The sequence below is a fragment of the Martes martes genome (assembly GCF_963455335.1).
Source record: "Martes martes genome assembly, chromosome: 12".
Classification (NCBI taxonomy): domain Eukaryota; kingdom Metazoa; phylum Chordata; class Mammalia; order Carnivora; family Mustelidae; genus Martes; species Martes martes.
The window spans coordinates 8,182,840-8,197,399 of NC_137900.1; the positions used below are offsets into that span (position 1 = coordinate 8,182,840).

Genomic DNA, 14,560 nt, shown 5'->3' on the forward strand with positions numbered 1-14,560 from the left:
GTGTGGGTCTGATTTCCTGCACGATCCAAAGGAGGATGACTTGGTGATACTTGGTGTTAGGAAAGCCAGAATTGTGGCATTCCCTCTGGGCAATTCTAGGAAAGGTTTTTATCACGCGATTAGAGAAGAGAGAAAACTTTTCCATTTTGGTCCCTGGAGTCATGAATTCCATAAGGAAGAAGGCGTTAACCTTCTTTGAAAAGTTTTCAAAACAATAAATGCAAGACAGTTTTGTGACAATCGGGGAAACATGATAACACAGGAGATATTAGGAAACTGTTGTTCATTCCCCCCTTTTCCTTTTTTAGAGAGAGAGAGAGAGAGAGAGAGAGAGCGAGCGCGCACACACAAGCAGGCAGAGCAGCAGGGAGAAGCAGGCTCCCTGCTGAGCAGAGAGCCCGACTCGGGACTCGATCCAGGACTCTGAGATCACGACCCGAGCTGAAGGCAGTCGCTTAACTAACTCAGCCACCCAGGTACCCTGTTAATTCCCTCTGGTATGAAAGTAGGATTGTGGAAACCAGAGGGATGGATTGAATTGTACAGAGGTTCATGCTGACGTATTTTGGGGTGAAGTGTTATGATGGTTGGGACTTAATTTCAAAATGGTTTAATGAAAAGGGGAGGAGAACAAAGTAGTAACAACCATGGTTATGTCTTTGTAGGAGAGCATAGGCGTGCATGGAACCCGTCTTTCCCTTGAGCGCTTGTGAAATCTTTCAAAATCAAAAGCTATTACCACAGGTGTGTTCCATACCATATTATAGCACAGGATAAATCTGTGTTCCCATACAGATGGGCTGGCTAGAAACAGACTTTAAAGCCCTAATTACGGTTGAGCTGGGCTTAGCGTGGCTTGGTCCCTGGCTACATGTCTCCTAGTGGTGGAGATGATGGGCTCTTCTCCTTTGCAACAAGCCTGGTTCGTTCCAGGAGAGTGGCTCTCTGCTCCGTTTTGTTTTCTCCCCACCCCTGATCAAGTAGTCCATGGCCAGAGCCTACCCAGCCCTCCGCAAGAGACCTTCACTCAGGCAAGGGTTTCAACCCCCTAGAACTCAAAAAATAGGACGCAGTGCTTGTTGAGCTAAATTCTTTATTAGGAAAGCACCAACACCACATTCTTGGAAATTACTGGAATTTTATTTGCCTCAGGCTTATGACTTGCAACCAAAGACATTGTGCAAAGAAAGCAAAGATTAAGTACACTTTAGGGAGAAGGAGACGATACACATCGGTAACGCAGGAGATCAGGTGGACAAAAGAAGCCATCCAATACACTAGAGAGATTGCAATATTCAATAGCGTTTTCAACAAAACTTTTTTTTAAATCAAGAGCAAAGAAAAAATTAAGCAATGTTTACAGTAGACATAAATCTTATACAGTTCAAAAAGCATTTTTTCAGATCATAGAGCATAAAATGGAAAAAATGTCTATGCAGGTGAAGTCTAACTACTGTACATTTATCACCTAGTAAAGTTGCTTATATGTACCACAGTGTAAAAAAAAAAAAAAAACCGAACAAATTAAAACCTTGAAAATTGCCTGATGAAAAATAAAATAACCAGTGGCTTTTAATGGCTTCTCCTGGTTATCAGTTCTACAAAATAACAAAAAAAAACCCAAAAAAATAAAAAAAAAAACCACTTTTCATCTGAACAGGTGGTAAAACCAGGCACAGTCAAACCGTTACCAAATTAGACCCACCCATAGAAATATACTATCCACCCACATATTTTCCATCAAAAGCTTTGTCTGTTTTAATCTTTGAATCTTTGAGGCCCATTTGGTCACAATATGTTACAAGTATTTGTGTGTGTGTGTGTGTCTATGTGCGTGTCTGTGCGTGTTGTGTTTTTACACCATGATATCATATGTTTGTCGGGCACTATCCTAAAGCTAGTTGATAGATGAGGATGATACAGAAACAACCCAGTGCCCGTAGGACAAATGCATTCACTGGGTAGAAATGAGAGGGGGAGGAAGGAGTTCAGTTCTACCGAGGTGGGGGGAGTGGGGGAAGGTCCATACTGATCACTCATCATCAGTCCCGCTTGCTTCTGACTGTTCCTAAAAATTAAAATATGATAAAAAGGTATGAAATCACACGTAAGAAAAAGGTGTAATAGACCCTCCCGAGGGAAAGTAGAATGGAAATGGCATTTTGGAAAGGGTTAACCCACATCTCCACATTCTCGGGCAAGGTGGCAGGACCCCTGAGAGAAATCCAAGGTCCAAAGGGGAGCTTCTGCTGGGAATCCCAAAGCACTACCCCCCATCTGTACTGCTGTTTCGTTTTCTTCTGCCTTGGCATGAGAAGGTCAAGGCTATTAACTTATTTTTAGTGCATTGGGTTTAGAAAATTCACCAGAGGTCAAAAGGACCATGCATTCGATGTCAACTCACAGGTAAGTCTTTGAAAGAAAACACAGCATTTTAAATGCATCTGAAAAAGTCTGGGCCCAGGGTGAAGGCTGGGTGGGGTGGCATGAAGGGTTCGCAAATGTTTTTCATCGGACCCAAATGGCAGTGCGCTGAAGGGGGATGTGTGTGATGAGGAACCTGAGGTCTCCTGGAAAGGGAATACAATGGAGGCCACTGGCACGTGTCACCCACATCCGGGACGGTGCCCCTGACCCGCCCGTCACACTGTTGGGGTCTGAATCCCACCTCTGCTGTTGGCAGAGAGCCAAACACACCTAACCGGGGCCCGGGCTTCTTGATACATTGCAAGTAACAGCGCTCCTTGGGGGCCCCCACGAGTGTTAGAGATGACATCACAAGGGAAGGCAAGTGTTTCAGGGCCTGTCCCATCCCTGCTCCTGAATTTTTCCGAGATTAAAAATAGGCAGCCATCGAGAAAACTGTATTTGTAAGCAGTGGGAACGTAAGAAAGGAGAAGAGGAAACTCGACTGAGTAGTTTTTCATTTTTGGAGACAGTTAAAAAGGCACTAACCAAAAGCTTGAAATTCTTTGTCCTAGATCAGGCCGCTGAGCTCCCAGCCCTCAGGAATGAAACCTCCCCCGAGTCTCTACCTTTCCCTTTCTGGATAGAAGAGCGGTTAGACGGGAGGGCCGGAGGGAGAGGGCTTCTGGGCTTCAGCCACAGCCGGCTGCACTTACATTCTCGTCCTGCTCCTCGTCGCTGTCGAAATCACTCACGACAGGCTTGGCTTTTCCCCGATTTGGCCTCTTCTTGCCTTTGCCTTTGTCCCGGGCTTTCTCGTCTTTCTTATTGAGCTTGATTTTCACCTTAACAGATTTGGCTACGACAAAAAAACGAAAGAGCAGTGAGGAATCGCAGGCAAGTCCTTGAAAAGACTGCCAGGCTGCAGAGCACGAAGCGAAGGTCCCCAGAGCGCCTGGAACACTCGACGGATGCCTGTCCGCCGTCACCCTGCTAGCACCCGCTCTGCTCACACACACAGCTTGGTCCGGAGGACACCGCGCACCGTTCACCAGAACAGGCTCCAGGAGCGAAGGCAGCAGCATGGGGTCCTTTTCGCGGTCGCTTCAGGGTTGAACAAGGGGCTTCCTAAGAAGGGGAAGCAGAGCCGCCTTTCTGGCTGGTGGAGGGTTGGGGGTGTTGATTCGGTAGAACTTTGTTAGGACAAAGTACACGCAAGTATAAAGCCTTTTCTTTCTTTAAAGGCCAAGGGGACTGTGTGGATAACTCCAGCTGACTTGAAAACTCAGAGCCGAATAACATTAACAGCTCAGAAAGGTACAAAATGGCAAGTTAAATGATTGTGAACACTTCCCTTCCCCCACCGCTAGTACCTCCTGATTGCTCTTCCTGGGGATGATTTCCAGAAACAAACAATTTACGGTTTATAATTGTATAATTAGGGAACATAAAGAATTCAAGGGCAGCACACAGTCATTCACTTGCTCGATGCGCGCCCCAATGACCCATCCCTACCTTCATACTCACCTGGGGGGGGGGGGGACACTTCTGTCTGTCAGTATCTACTTGCCCAATTCTTTCCAAGGCTTGGAAATAGTCTACCTCAAGGGTCCACTATGAATGATTTAACCTGTCATCTACTGATGGCTCCTCAAGTTGCCAGCTTTGTTTGCCAGTGTACTAAGCAAAGCTGCTGTAAACCTCTTTGTTGACAGATCTGGCAGAATTTGGGGGAGGTATGGTGAGTAGAGCCATACGGTCAACTTCTAAGCGGTCCGTTCCATCAGACTTCAGCAAGACAGCACCCCTATCCACCTTCACAGGGCTATCCGGAGGAATACAAACACGGGGAGAGCTCATCGTGCAAGGCCACGGAGGTGGGCGTGGAAGCCCAGGTACAGGGAAAATCTGTTCCGCCGCATTGTTCTGGAACCGGTGACCACCACATGCCATTTTTAGGACTTGAGGAGGAAGTCACAGAGCATGTGGGGTTCTCTTTCCAACCTGTCATACTGGAATTTCATGTTTGTTCATGTTTCATGTTTGTTGGGTCTCAGGGCACCTAGAAATAGACCCTGCCCTGGGGGGAGTTATAGCTCCAGAAGGAAGCTTAGGAATGGTTCTCAGACTTTTGTGACGTGGGGGAGCCCACCACAGTATTTACCAAAGTGAAATTGTCTGTGGAGACAGAGGCTGACAACACAGTTGAGATCAGAGGTGCTCTGACTGCAGTGCCAGCCTGTGCCCTCTGTCCCCGCCAAACACGGCAGAGGCCGTCAAATCCGAGTACGCAAAGCAGTATTCCTCGTCGGGCTTCGGTCCCTTGTCCCCAGATGTCTGCTGCAGAGTGGACTTAAAAGAGAGGGGCCTGCTGTTTGGGTGGAGTAATGGGGGGAAAGAAGAAAAGACGGGGGATGAGAAGGTTGACGTATTCACAGAAATGCATAAAGCTGTAAAGGCCTCTTAAAACAATCTTGATGAATAGAAACAAATGCAGTATCTATCTACAGGTGGAGCACTTCCTGCCATTTGGAGAACAGAAAAATCCATGCAAGGTGGAAAAGGGCAGAAGACTGGCAGAAAAAGTAAGAAAATGTCTCTCCAAGTAGATCAGTTAATTACAGCTTGGAGTGTGGGATGCTGTTCAACTACCAGGCTGGGTCCGTGGACATGGACTTCCAGAAAACCCACCTGCCAGGCTGCCAGGCTCATGCAGGCAAAAAGACTGGACCAGCAGAGGGACACTGTACACGGCGTCCCAAGGCTTTATGATCCCACCCTGACGGACCCATGAAAAGGGCTAATTACCAAGGCTGGCCCTTTGGAGATGTCTCTGTCTTCATCCCCCAAATGTGACATGACACGGCCAAAGGGATGAAGGCTGCAGATCCGCTGACTTTGAGAAGGAGAGTTAATCCCAGATAGACCACGTGAGCCCCGAGTTGTGAGAAAGGAAGAAGCAGAGGTCCTGGTTCAAGATGGGAACAAAGGAACATTCTGAACTCACCTCCCAAGGACACACCCAATCTCCAGCTACATGTAGAACAATTTCCTCAGGAGAAAAAACCCAGACATGACCTGAGGGACTGCCATCTGGCAGGTAAGGAAGGAAAACCCATCCAACTGGTAGGAGAGGCTGAGACACTCACTGTAAACCCCATCCCTGGGGTGGTGATCCAAGACCAGGAGGGAACTCAAAACCTGGAGACTCTCCCCAAGGAGGGAAGGGTTTGACCCCGACACTGTGCACCCCAACTTTTAAGACTGGCACCTGAGAGAGGAGTCTCTGGAACATTAACTTTGACCACCCATGGGCTGCATGTGTAAGAACCCCACAAGGCTTCAGGGAGCTGAGAAATGGGTCTCTTGCCCCAGGACTCAGGACAGAGGCAATGACCGAGCAACACCCAGACTTCCATAAAAGAGGCTTCTTTGTTAAGCATCACCCCAAAGGTGGACCCACATTTGAAGGCCTGCTGGGGTGCTCTCTAGGGATGGAGGGATCTTTGCACTTTCCCCCTACCTCACACCAGTTTACCTCATACCTGTTTACCTCCTGGCAAGGAGCTTGTACGCTCCTCTGGTACCCCAATTCTAGCAGCTACCACCCCCTCAGGGCACAACGAAAGCTGGGAGTCCAAGAACGCCGGTCTTTCGGTGACAGAGACCTCTCAGCTTAACCTTCACAGGGACGGTCTGAGGGACAAGCTTCTAATGAAACAAACGCGTCCATCTAAGGACAGACAGTAACCCTTTCCTGTGATCTTGAGAAAGTGTCTCCCAAAGGGCAGTTTTCAGACCATTCTAGCACCCTGGGTTTCCATGACTGCTAGCCAGGGGCCGTCTCGAGGTCGCCCGCCCCTGGGGGCCAGCAGGCTTCGGCTTGTGACCCAGCGGCACGCTATAGGGTTACCTATCTGACAGGTTGCTGCCTGAGGGTCTGGCATTTAAGCGCCTGAACCAAGATGCTCACGGAGATCCTCCCCTTTGAGACGATGACTGGTCCTTGGCACAATCTTAACGACAGGGAACCCCTAAAAATGGGCTGCCTGGACCATCACGAAGGTGAGAGAGCCAGCCAGGAGGCTGGGCTGAAGAAGTTTCATCTCCACTGAGAGGCTACTCCGTCAAGAGTCGGAGAAGTGATGATTTAGTACATCGAAACCAACGCCGAGTCAAGGAAAACAGAATCAGGAATGGGTTCCAAATGAAAGAGGAAGGTGAAACCTCAGTTAGGGATACCCTTTAATGAGGACTTTTTCAGAAGAGGAATTGAAAATAAATAATGGCCATAAAAGTGCTCACTGAACAGGGCAGGAGGATGGATGAACACGCTGAGAACTTCCACAAAGAGGCGGAGAATACCCATCAGCAGCCAATAAAGGTCATAGATGGAGCTCCAGCAGGCAGTGCCTGAAGCGGAAGCTCCAAGAGGCAAGTTCCACGGAAGACGGACCGAAACCCAACTGCGGGCATGGGAAATACAATGGAAACCCCCTCAGAGTAGCTGCAAAGTTTTCAGCAGACTTTCTACCACAGAAGGGAGTGGCAGATACATGCAAAGGGCTCAAAGGAAGAAAAAAAAAGGGGGGGGGCAACCAGGAACACTGAGCCTGGTGAATTTATTATTCAGAACTGGAGAGAGAAAAATGTTTTCCAGACAAGCACCAAGTAAAGCTCGTTGACATCAAACACGCTTTCTTAAGAAACGTTACAGGGACTTTTTTTTGGCTAAAAACAGAAGGTGCAAATAATAAATCTCACCGGTAAATATATAGCAAATGTAGTGAACTGATCACTTGTAAGTAAAGTTAGTATGAAGGTCAAAAGATAAAAATGATAAAAGTAACTATAACTACAGTAATTAGTTGAGATACACAAGTATACACACAAGATAAAGAGATATAAAATGTGACACTGAAAACATAAAACGTGGAGAGGTGCCTGGGTGGCTCAGTCAGTTAAGCGTCTGCCTTCGACTCAGGTCATGATCCCAGGGTTCTGGGATTATGTCCCACGTCAGATGCTCTGCTCAGTGGGGAGTCTGCTTCTCCCTCTGCCCCTCTCCCTACTTGTATTCTCGCTCAGTCTCTCAAATGAATAAAATCTTTAAAAAAAATCCTAAATGTGCAGAGGGGACATTAAAAATGTAGAACTTTATAATAGCTTAAGTTTTAACATATACTAAACTTAAAGTAGACTGTGTTTAAAAGTCGCCTGGCCACACAAAGTGGAAGCCTCCAGTCAATACACAGACGATCAAGAGAACAACGGAGACCACTAAACAGAGTCAAGAAACCACAGATGAAGAGATGTAAGAGAAGAAAGGTGCGGAGAGGAACCACAACAACTCCAGAACGCAACTAACAAAATAGCAATCAGCACATAGCTATCAAGAGTTCCTAGGCTGCAGGTTGGTTCAGCATCTGCAAATCAATCAATGGGACACAATACCTTGATAAAAGAAAGAACAAGAACCATATGATGCTCTCAATAGATGCTGAGAAAGCATTTGACAAAGTACAGCATCCTTTCTTGCTCAAAACTCTTCAAAGTGTAGGGATAAAGGGCATATACCTCAATATCATCAAAGCCGTCTATGAAAAACCCACAGCGAGTATCATTCTTAATGGAGAAAAACTGAGAGCTTTTCCGCTAAGGTCAGGAACACGGCGGGGATGTCCGTTATCACCACTGCTACTCAATATAGTACTAGAAGTCCTAACCTCGGCAATCAGACAACAAAAAGAAATAAAAAGCATCCGAATCAGCAAAGCAGCAGCCAAACTCTCACTCTTTGCAGATGATATGATACTTTATGTGGAAAACCCAAGACTCCACTCCAAAACTGCTAGAACTCATACAGGAATTCAGTAAAGTGTCAGGATATAAAATCAATGCACAGAAATCAGTTGCATTCTATACTCCAACAGCAGGACAGAAGAAAGAGAAATTAAGGAGTCGATCCCATTCACAATTGCACCCAAAACCGTAAGATAACTAGGAATAAATCTAACCAAAGAGGCAAAGAATCTGTACTCAGAAAACTATAAAGTACTCATGGAAGAAACTGAAGAAGACACAAAGAAATGGAAAAACATTCCATGCTCATGGATTGGAAGAACAACTATGGTGAAAATGTCTATGCTACCTAAAGCAGTCTACACATTTAATGCAATCCCTATCAAAATACCACCAATTTTTTTTTCAAAGAAATGGAAGACATAATCCTAAAATTTATATGGAACCAGAAAAGACCCTGAGTAACCAGAGGAATGTTGAAGAAGAAAACCAAAGTAGGCCGCATCACAATTCCAGACTTCAAGCTCTATTACAAAGCTGTCATCATCAAGACAGTATGGTACTGGCACAAAAACAGACACATAGATCAATGGAACAAAATAGAGAGCCCAGAAATGGACCCTCAACTCTATGGTCAACTCATCTTGGACAAAGCAGGAGAGAACGTCCAGTGGAAAAAAGACAGCCTCTTCAACAAATGGTGTCAGGAAAATTGGACAGCCACATGCAGAAGAATGAAACTGAACCATTTCCTTACACCACACACAAAAACAGACTCAGAATGGATGAAAGACCTCAATGTGAGAAAGGAATCCATCAAAAGCTTTGAGGGGAACACAGGCAGCAACCTCTTCGACCTCAGCCGCGGCAACTTATTCCTAGAAATATCTCCAAAAGCAAGGGAAGCAAGGGCAAAAATGAACTACTGGGACTCCATCAGGATAAAAAGCTTTTGCACAGCAAAGGAAACAGTCAACAAAACCAAAGACAACTGACAGAATGGGAGAAGATATTAGCAAATGACATATCACATAAAAGCCTAGTATCCAAAATCTAGAAAGAACTTATTGAACTCAACACCCAAAGAACAAAGAATCCAATCAAGAAATGGGCAGAAGACATGAACAGACATTTCTGCAAAGAAGACATCCAGATGGCCAACAGACACAAGAAAAAGTGCTCCACATCACTCGGCATCAGGGAAATACAAATCAAAACCACAGTGAGAGACCACCTCACACCAGTCAGAATGGCTATAATTGAACAAGCCAGGAAATGACAGATGGTGGCGAGGATGCGGAGAAAGGGGAACCCTCCTTCACTGTTGGTGGGAATGCAACCTGGTGCAGCCACTCTGGAAAACAGTATGGAGGTTCCTCAAAAAGTTGAAAATAGAGCTACCCTACGACCCACCAATTTCACTACTGAGTATTTACCCTAAGATATGAATGTAGTGATCCCAAGGGGCATGTGCACCCAAATGTTTATAGCAGCAATGTCCACAATAGCCAAACTATGGAAAGAACCTAGATGTCCATCCACAGATGATTGGATAAGGAAGATGTGGTATATATATACAATGGAATACTATGCAGTCATCAAAAGAAATGAAATATTACCATTTGCAATAACGTGGATGGAACTAGAGGGTATTATGCAAATTGAAATAAGTCAATCAGAGAAGGACAATTATCATATGATCATATGAGGAATTTGAGAGGCAAGGCAGGGGTTTATAGGGGTAAGGGAGGGAAAAATGAAACAAGATGGGACCGGGGAGGGAGAAAAACCTTAAGAGACTCTTAATCTCAGGAAACAAACTGAGGTTGCTAGAGTGGAGGGGGATGGGAGGGATGGGGTGGCTGGGTGATGGATATTGGGGAGGGTATGTGCTATGGTGATTGCTGTGAATTATGTAAGACTGATGATTCACAGACCCGTACCCCTGAAACAAATAATACATTATACTTTAATAAAAAAAATTAATTTTAAAAAAGTTAATTTAAACATAAATGGGCTAAACGGGCCAATCAAAAGATGTGTTGACTGACTGGATCAACAGAAACAAGAGCCAACTCTCCACTGCTTACCAGACGCTTTCTCCAGCTCTACAGCCACACGGACTGAGAGGGAAGGGATGGAAAACAAAATACTCCAAGCAAATTGAAACTGTGAGCAGCAACAGTTAGATCAGACAAAACAGACTTAAACGAAGACTATACTAAGGTGATAAAAAGGTCAATCCAGGAGATAGAACACTCATAAATATTTATGCACCCGATATAGGAACACCTAAATACATGAAGCAAATATTAAAGGATATAAAGGAAGAAAAGGACAGTACTACAAGAAAAGTAGGGGACCTCATTATCTCGCTTACATCAGTTAATGGCCTTACATGACACATGAGATCACATAAAGTTAACATATGTTTAGAGAACATTCCATCCGAAAATGGGAGAAGGTACATTCTCCTCAAGGGCACATGCAACATGATAACATGTTGGGCCACAGAACATTTCTCAAAACATCTAAGAAGAATGGAATCACGGATAGCACCTTCTATTTTTAACTACAAAAGTATGCAACTAGAAATCACAAGAGAGAAATGGGAAAAAAACACAAAGTTGTGGATTCTAAACACTCTGAGCAACCTGTGAGTCAAAAAAGAAATCAAAAAGTAAATAAAGTCTCTTGCACAAATGAAAATCGGAAATGCAAGGTTTCAAAATCTGTGTATGCAACATAAGTAGTTCTAAGACGGAAGTTCATAGCAACACAAGCCTACTGCAAGAAACAAGAAGAATCCCAAATAAACAAGCATCTAGAAAAATATAGCCCAAGGTTAGTGGAAGAAAAGAAAGGAAAGAAGTCAGGAAATTAGTGAAATTGTGGCAAAAAGAAAAAAAAAGTATCAATGTAACTAAAAGTTCAGTTTTTGAAATGATAAACAAAACTGATAAAACTCTGGCCAGATTTATCAAAAGAGGGCTTAAATAACATCAGAAATGCAATGGAGCATAAGCAACTACTGTAAACAACTATATGCCAACAACCTGGAAAACAGAAAAAAATGGATCAGTTCTTAGAAACTATCTTCCAAGCCTTCATTAGGAAGAAGTAGAAAATCTGAATAGAGCAAATCCAAGTAATGGAATTGAATCAGTAATTAAAAACCCCCCAAAGTCCAGGACCAGAAAGTTCTTGCAGGGTTATTCTACCAACCACTTAACAGTTATAACCCATTCTTCTCAATTTATTCCAAAAATTAAAGAAGTAATGTTTTCAAATCCATTTAACAGGGGCAGCATTATGTTGATACCACACAGACACAGCACAAGAAAAGAAAATACAGGCCAATATACGTGAAAGACACAGATGCAAAAGTTCTGAAGAAAATGTTAGCAAACTGAATTCAACAATGCATGAAAAGCTCACATGCCACAGTCAAGTGGGATCTTTTTCAGGGAGGCAGGATGGTTCAAATCCACAATGTGCTACACCACATTAACATAACGAAGGATGAACACATCTCAGTAGATGCCAAAAACACATTTGATAAAATTCAACAGCCATTTATGATAGAGATTCTTAAAGCAGGTATAGAGGAAACATAATTCAACATAATGAAGACCATATACAAAAAACCCACAGGTAACAACCTATTCAAATATTGAAAAACAGAGCTCTTCCCCTGAGATCAGCAACAAGCTAAGGATGCCTACTTTTGCCACTTTTATTCAACATAGTATTGGAAGTCCTAACCAGAGCAGTTATTGAAGGATAATAAATAAAACTGTCACTATTGATAGAGGGCATGATGCTATATATAGCAAAATGTAAACACTCCACTGATACACTATTGGAATGCATAAATGAATCTGGCAAAGTAGTAGGTTACAAAATTAAGACAGAAATCTTTTGTTTCCATATAGGACTAATGATCTATCAGAGAAATCTAGAAAACAGTCCTACCTGCAATTGCACCAAAGATATAAGAATACCTAGGGATGAATTTAACCAGAGATGAAAGACTGGTACTCTGAAAACTCTAAGACATTGATGAGAGAAACTGAAGATGACACAAATAATGGAAAGATATACCATGCTCATGGATTAGAAAGCTTAGTGTTATTAAAATGTCCATATTGTCCACAGCAATCTAAAGATTCAATACCATCCCCATAAGAACACGAATGGCATTTTTCCAGAAAACTAGAACAAAAAAGTCCTAAAATTTGTATGGACCACAAAGGACATCAAATAGCCAAAGCAATCTTAATAAAGAACAAAGCCAGAACGGGGAGACAAGATGGCGGGGAAGTAGGAGGAGGCGCCTTTTCAACCTGCACCCTAAAGTGAGCTGATTACCTACCAAAGAACTCCGATCACCCATGAAATCAGCCTGAGATCAGAATTATACACGTCTGGATCTCTACGGGGGCCAGAAGACGCCAGTGGGCAGGTAAAGTGGAGTGGGAACGTCGGACTGATATCGGAAGATAAACAAAAGGGGGAGGGAGCCACCAGAGGCGACCGACTGGAAAATAATACCCCAATACGAGAGTGCCCGGCATCTGGGGACCAGCATTAACTTGGAGTCTTGTTGAAAGCACTCAAAAGAGCAAAGACTCGAGCGGGGAAATTGTGGGAATCAGGGCGGATAGGGATAGGGGCTTAAGTCCCCAGACCCAGGGCAGCATCCCCTGGCGCTGAGCCGGAGAGTGCGGCGGAGAAACCTGGTCTTTGTCCCAGAGCCGCCAGTGCGCCCGAGAACGGGTGGAGTCCGGCTCCCGTGAGGGGCTGGGAGCCACACCAGACAGCAGAACGCGCACCTTACTGGAGATGCGCGCGTGCCTCAACCACCCCTGAGAGAGGTGCACGCCCAGCCTGGTGTTCTGGGACCCACGCGGCGATAGACCCACGCGGCGATAGAGCCGATAGAGCTGGAGGTGCCGCGCCCCAAACCATCCCCTGGGAGAGGTGCACGCAAGACCTGAGCTCTTAGCCCCAGCCAGCGGGAAAATCTCAGTGTGCGATCACTGCTTGGAACCTCTCTGGCGGTCTGGAGCTGCCCAGACAGCCACAGCTGCCTTGGTTTTGCGTACAAGCAGGAGATCCTGCGTCCCCAGGGACCGTGACTCAGAACCTGCTCTGCCAGCGGCCCAGCGGCTGCAGCACCTGCAGGGGAGCAGACTGAGGCTTCTCTCTGAGAGGGAGGTTGGGGTGCAGTTTTCTTTCCTCTAAACCTCCAAAAACCAGCAAAAGCTGTCAAGGTGAGAGAAAAGAAGTGAACAAACATAAAAACCTCCAGAGAACAAAAACCTGAAAAAAAACGTTTTTTCTAAGACCCCACCCCCTTGAGGGGGTCGGGAGGACTTAACTCAGGGAACATCATTGACTGAAAACCCACGTGGCAGCCCCCTCCCCCAGAAAACAAATCAGGAAAAAAAAAAAAAAGACTACAAGAGAACAACCACCACTACTTCATAGATACAACTTTTATTTTTAATTCTTTCCCACTATTCTGGTTCATTTTTTTTCTTTTTTTATATAGATAATTTTTTAACCTATTTACCATCACAGTGAGATGTCCAGTACATCAAATTCCATGATAAACTTCTAACCTGAATTTTTTGATACATACACATGTGTTTTTCTTTTGCTTTTCTATTTTCTTAATTTTTAAAAAAATTTTTAATTTAGTTTAGTCCAGTTTATTCCTTTTTTATTTTTATTTTCTAATATTCATATAGAGTTAAACTTCAAGGTAACCCCCTTTCTCCAAGCAATGCTACCCCTATAGGTGAACCAATTTTTAATCCCCCTTTTTCTTAGGAAAGTTGAGTCCTTTAACAAAGATATCAAGATACATCCAGGAAGAATCAAAATAACCTTCCTCGCCCACACCGAGAATCTATAACCATGCTCCCATCTTTTTCTTCTGCCAGTGTCTCTGTGTATTTATGTTTGTCCGGATAGTATATAAATCTTATACTTGGGGTTCTTCTTGACGAGGATCCTCCTTTTTTTTGCTTATATATATATATATATTTTTTTTTTCTCTCGTCATATACTTTTATCAGTCTTTTTGTTTGTCTGTTTTTGTTTGTATACGTCATAAACCTTACCCTGGGGCCCATTTGGGCTGAACCTTCACTTTTATCTTCCCTTTTTTTCCTGTCTCTCTCTCTCCCTCTTTTTTCTTTTTCTTTTCTTTTTTCTCTCATTTGGGTGGGGAATCCTGAGTGCTCAGAAGCGTTCCAGGGTGCACCTTGACTGCACCACGGTCAATACATCCAGCTACATCTGTCCAGTCATCTCTCACCAAAATGACTAGGAGGAGGAATCC

At 44.3% G+C, this 14,560-nt stretch overlaps 1 protein-coding gene across 8 annotated transcripts in view; it reads right to left on the reverse strand.

Annotated features, from left to right (window-relative positions):
* Positions 1–1,074: 1,074 nt before the first annotated feature.
* Positions 1,075–14,560, reverse strand: part of SMARCA2 (SWI/SNF related BAF chromatin remodeling complex subunit ATPase 2) — a 192,762-nt gene continuing 179,276 nt past the window's right edge. For 5 of the 8 annotated variants that reach the window (XM_080819931.1, XM_080819933.1, XM_080819932.1 and 2 more), the window contains exons 33-34: positions 3,123–3,265; positions 1,075–2,068 (exon numbers count right to left, since the gene is read on the reverse strand). In XM_080819931.1, coding sequence (XP_080676057.1) covers positions 2,033–2,068; positions 3,123–3,265 — 179 coding nt within the window. In that variant the 3' untranslated portion in view covers positions 1,075–2,032. The remainder of the gene's footprint in view (positions 2,069–3,122; positions 3,266–14,560) is intronic. The other 3 variants (XM_080819935.1, XM_080819937.1, XM_080819938.1) reach the window with 1 other exon arrangement.